The following is a 6,090-nucleotide window of genomic DNA, read 5'->3' on the forward strand; positions in this document are numbered from 1 at the left end:
CACAGTCAAATCTTTTTTTACAAATTTCTTATTGATGGTGGCTCGCTGACTAGCTTCACTCTCTCTTACGGAAAATTCGTTGTCCTAGAAAAATTACCCTCTTTTGTTGGCTTGCTGGGGAAGACAAAATTCTTACTCTCACAAATCTTTCTAAGAAAGGGTGCAATACTCTAAATTCCTCAGATACCTGTGTCCTCTGTCATAATGCCTCTGAAAGCCTGAATCACCTCTTTTCTCAACTGTGATTATTCTAAGCGTATTTGGGCATTTTATTCCCAGGCTTTAGATTTAAATTCTTCACCTCAATCAATTACTCTACTATGGAACACTTGGCTACCAACTCTCACCTCCGAGCACCGTATCCTCTGGGACCTTATCTCCCGTGCAATCTTGTGGAACATTTGGATTGAGCGAAAATCACGCGTATTTTTTTCACTTGAATGCGTTCAGCCTTACAACATTATGTTTAAAAAGTGCTAATATGCTTCTCTCTTGGTTCTCAGCAGTGGCGATAGCCACCACCAATCTCTCGATGAAGCTTCTCGGGAAGATCAGCGCTCACTCAACTTCCTCGGGAGCTAGAGGCCCCAAATCCTGTTGGAGACTCCGACCCTAATGCTGCTCAGGAGTAGTTGCTCATGATGTCTTTCTAGGAAGGCCTGAGATGCCAGACGGTGTCTTCCGCCTACTTAGATTTTTCTCCTCGTCTCTTTACTTCCTTTTGCTGTATTCTGTTTCACCTCACCCCTGGTGAGAGGAGTTTCCTATTTTGTACTGTCTTTTCCTATTTAATAAATCTGTGGTTTATCCACATTTATTTCAAAATATATATATATATATATTTTTATTACTCTGTAAACACGAAACAAGTAATATAAAATAAAATGAATTTTATACACTTATACCACAGTATAAAATGAATTTGACTAAATACCACAATATGGAGATCAATTATGCATTTAACCCTTTTTTTTTTTAAAAAAATAAAAGAAACATGGTTATCCAACCTTTAGCCCTATATACTCTTTCGTTTTGATTATTCATTATTAGTCTCATCAGGGACAAGAAAGCATCTTATTAATTTAATACAATAAGCTGTACTTATGAAGTGTTTGGTTAATTTGTAATTAAACATTATAATCTTATATTCCCTTTTATTCACACCTAATATTTTGCATTTACATGTAATTGTTATTATTCCTTTATAATATGTATACATACATATTGTTCGTTTAACCACTTATCATTTTTTTTTATAAAGTCATCATTTTGAGTTTTTTATAGTTTAATTCATAATATTTTAATTGTCCTGAATCATAAAAATAAGTCCAAAAAAGTTACTTAGACTTCAATGGAAAAATATTAATTTTGAAAAATAAATGAGTTTATACCAATTTATAATAATTATGATTTGTGGAGGAATTGCAAATATAATTAATGTCGGTTCAAAATTAAGATATCACTTTTATATTTCAAGTTTTATAAACTTTTCACCAAACTAAATCATATGTAAGTTAAATTTGGTGATCCAAATAACACTTAAAGATCATTTGATTGCGATAATTGAAAAATATTACTGTACATTACATTGTAATTTTTTACTATGTTTGAAATTGTAGTACAAGTAATCTTTACGGTAATATGATATTACCAATTGTAAAATATTTGTAAGAAATTTGACAATAACACTCCCACCAAAATTGATATATATCTTGAATTATTGAATGATGGTAATCAAAACTAAAATTATTAAATAATTTTACCATTATCTTTGAAATATAATTTTTAATAAAAATAGGGTGAAAAATGATTAATTATTATTTTAAAATAGATAATTTTGCTCTCATCCTTACAATTTTTTTTTATTATTATTTCGCCTTTGAAAAGTAGAAGTTGTTCATGAGCCTATACTTTTTTTGTTTTGTGCATATAGATTCATTTTTACATTAAACATTATATTGATACACCGTATAAACTATTTGTAATATTTCATAGAACGAATGCAGTTGATCGTGTATATCCTATTTTTACATTAATATTTCATAGAACGAATGCAGTTGGCAACCTGTATATCCTATTTTTTTTGCTGTACAATTATTTATAATACCGTATAAACTACTTTGCACTAAAGATCACTGTTGGTCGTGTTTGTTGAAGACGCGGCCCCTTATAATAAATCTTAAAGTTTTATTCAATTATCATTAATATAAAGGGATAAATACATTGACTTCTATAAATAATTGCATATATTGAGTAAACAAAGCATAGTTTTGTTTGACTTGACCCAGTATAAATTAAGTATCTTTTCTTGCTTAAATTCTTCATCAAAGCGGTAAAAATGATTGAGGACAATGAGGAGGATGCTTTAACAAATTAAGCTGTGATTGTCCATTGCTTAGTACTAATTAATTAAGTTTTATTCTTCTTAATTACTCATATACTATAACTTCATAATTGATAATTATTATATATTTATATATGTACATCAACATATGGTTGGTCATGCTAAGAAATGTCTCAAATAATAAAGAAAGTTTATAGCGTTTGAATGGTTAAAAGGAGAAGAATTAAGTTAATCACTACAATTAATGATGAATTTAAAAGGGAGGTCTTTATCTAAGAGATTTTAGAAAATTTCTTAAGAACCATCTGAATTAAAACTAAGTGATATGCCTGTGAATTGATCATTTTCCATATGCTTTTAATTAGACCAATGCATGAAAGATAAGTAAATAGTTTGAAAGTTCAAACTTTAAATTTAGTGCTCATATATATAAATTAATATTTATGAGATTAGGAAGGAGATCAATTAATTAGCAATTAAAAAATAGCGAGTTGTTCTCCTAATAAATGATAACTCATGTCCCAATTGCAAGTCTCCCAAGTCAAAAACACATAATTGTCGAATATTCAATATTCTAGAAGGACATATATATATGTTCATATTAGAAAATAAAATTAGAGAAAATTAAAAAGAAAAATTAAAACAATAACAAAGTTAAGTCTCATATATATATATATATATATATACTGTAATTGCCAAACCTCCATCTCCCCCTTCATCTCTCAACTCTCTTCTGACTCTCTAATTCTTCATCCTTATAATTTTTTTTTATTCTTCTTCTTTTTCTTATCTTTTTCATAAATCTTAACTTTCTCTCTTTTTTTCTTTTTCTTTTTGTTACAAACCTTAACATCTTCTTCATCTTCATCATCATCATATTCTTCTTCTCCCTTTTTTGTTGGTAACCCCAACTTCCCGTCTTCCTTTTTTTCTTCTTCTTCTTCTTCTTTGGTTGATAAACCCTAACTTTTCTTCTTCTTCTTCTTTAGTTGATAAACCCTAACTTCTCTTCTTCTTCTTCTTCTTCTTCTTCTTCTTCTTCTTCTTCTTCTTCTTGTGATAAACCTTAACGTTTCTCTTCTTCTTATCTTGATTTTTCATTAATCTTCTTGATTTTTCTTTTTCAGTAAATCTTGGCTTTCTTCTTCTTCTATTATTTTTGATAAATTAATCCTAACATCTTCTCTTCTTTTTATCTTAAGTTTTCATAAATCTTCTTGTTCTTTTCGATAAACTAGATCATAACTTCTTCTTCTTCTTCTTCTGCTTGTGATAAACCTTAACGTTTCTCTTCTTCTTATCTTGATTTTTCATTAATCTTCTTGTTTTTTCTTTTTCGGTAAATCTTGGCTTTCTTCTTCTTCTATTATTTTAGAAAAAATAATCCTAACATCTTCTCTTTTTTTTATCTTAAGTTTTTATAAATCTTTTTGTTCTTTTCGATAAACTAGATCATAACTTCTTCTTCTTCTTCTCCATAAACCAAACCACAACAACAACAACAACAACAACAATAACAACAACATGAGCAACCAAAATGTTAGCACTATCAATAGTAACAACATTAGTACTACTAGAGAGCAAAACACAATGAACAACCCTAACAAGTTGGCCAAGTACATGAAGGCACCATACCGTGGTCTCCTCCGAGCACGTGACTCATACGTCAGCTGCTTCACCGGCTGCGCCGGCCGCTCCCGTTATGGCCCTATGATGGGCCACCCTGCCCGTGCCATCTCCGCCGCCCCCCGGGGCTTCAGTTTCAACTCTCACTCCACTTCCGGTGACGATGACATCGGTGACCTTATCCGTTCTGCTTCCAAGGCCAGTATCAGAGCATCTCCGGCGAACTCCAATGCTTCTCGTGTTTCTCTTCCAACAAGGACTCAGAGCTTGGATATCGGGAGGATCGACGAAGATAGTGAATTCATTGACGATGTGCTACCGGGGAAGATGCATCCCCGGAGCCAGAGCTACGACGTCCGATCAAACCGGAGTAAGCTTACCTTTGCAGCTGCTTGATGTTCTTGTTTTTGAAATTCCAAAAAAAAAAAATAATTAAGTGTTAGAAAGATTGATAGATGTCAGTATGTCACCGCTGCAACAACTAAGCGGTAATTAAAATATTTGACTTTTATACAGGAGATTGAGTTCAACGTCTCATATTTCACAGTTAAAATATAAAAGAGTGAGTGTGTACGATGATTTATATCCACATTCTCTATTTTCTTTATATTTGTTTCATTGAAAGTTATATATAGATGCAGTTCTAATGCATGATTTGATCCTCATCTTCCTCTCTATATATTCATATATATATATATATGTCTATTTGATCTCTAAAATTTTTAATAACTAGTGTTTCAAGATGGAAAAGAAAAAGAAAGCCATGAATTTTCACTTGATCATTGTTGAATCAATTTATTTTTAGACTTGGACAATAGTTTTGGTATTTTTGGGGACTTATATCCAGCTTTATATTCTTGATCTTTTGTTAGATTCATTCATATATTTAATGAATGATACAAATGGCCTAAGTTTATTTTAATAATATTCTAGTTTTATATATTAGCAATAATGGTCTTGTAAACTTATGTTTGCATGGCTTTTTAAGTTTGATGCTTTGCTAATCATATATATCCATTATATATGATTCCCTTGAAATATCTCTTTCTTTGTTTGTATATATTGTTGTCATGATCTCTTTGTTTTTTGAAATTGTTCTGTAGTTCTTTTCATCTCACCAATCCAAATTAAATACATAAATAAATAAATATTATAATTACTAATTTTATTTTTTTAAAAATAAATAAATCACAAATTTATTAAAAAAATAAAATTATTAATTAAAATTTTTAAAAAATTAATTTAATTTATATCTATCTCTCAGAAAAATAAGACGAGAAAATTTCAGTTATATGCCATCCATGTAATAAAAAAATTATATTTTATTTCTCATCAAACTCAAAAGCTAGGTTCTATCTTATGACTTGTTTATATTTTAAAAAAACAAACTAGACATAATTTTAAGTATTTAAAGAGAAAAAAAAGGTGTTATTCATATTTATTTAACAATGATTGCCAAATGGGACATGGCACATTGTAACATCTTTGGTTTTTTATTGATATATATATATATATATATATTCTTAATCCCTCACCAACTTAATCAAAATGCATCGTTTTCCATTTATTTTATTAGGATAATGTTAAAAGAAGCTGATAGGTTATATATATATTTGGTAAAATGTCATTATTCTTCATTGGCGATTGAAAATGAGACTTTGGCACCAAAAAGAATATTTTTGTAATTTTATGATTTTAAATGAATGCTCACTAAAAAGAAGTTATATCACAAATGAAAAAGAATAATTGCCAACTGAATCCGGCATAGCCTAACAGTATCCATCTTGCATTGAGTTTGAGTCTTTCAACTTGCAATATGCAGCATTCTTTTGTCGGAAGTCTGTGTCTAGAACACTTTTTTTTTCTTCTAAGATTGTATGATAAAAAGATTTATTTTCAGAAGATTTACAAATCATTATAATTGGTGTACTTCTGTATTTTCATGTGTTTTGATTAACAACGCTTATGTTTTAAATAAAAAATAGAAAAAATTGCTAACTCATTAAAATAATTTTACAAACTAAACCAGTGGGTACAACCAGTGATAATATAAAAACCATTTTTATATAATTTAACAAAATAAAAGCCTCCTGAACAATGTTAGTAATCTCAGCTCCACA

The 6,090-nt window shown here is 29.6% G+C and overlaps 1 protein-coding gene across 1 annotated transcript; it reads left to right on the forward strand.

The window, feature by feature from the left end:
- The first annotated feature begins 3,934 nt into the window (after positions 1-3,934).
- On the forward strand, positions 3,935-4,366 carry LOC120279137. The gene has a single exon (XM_039286005.1). It carries the CDS (start codon positions 3,935-3,937, stop codon positions 4,364-4,366), a length of 432 nt encoding a protein of 143 aa, XP_039141939.1.
- The last annotated feature ends 1,724 nt before the right edge of the window (positions 4,367-6,090 follow it).

The sequence above is a fragment of the Dioscorea cayenensis genome, chromosome 2, assembly GCF_009730915.1.
Source record: "Dioscorea cayenensis subsp. rotundata cultivar TDr96_F1 chromosome 2, TDr96_F1_v2_PseudoChromosome.rev07_lg8_w22 25.fasta, whole genome shotgun sequence".
NCBI lineage: Eukaryota > Viridiplantae > Streptophyta > Magnoliopsida > Dioscoreales > Dioscoreaceae > Dioscorea > Dioscorea cayenensis.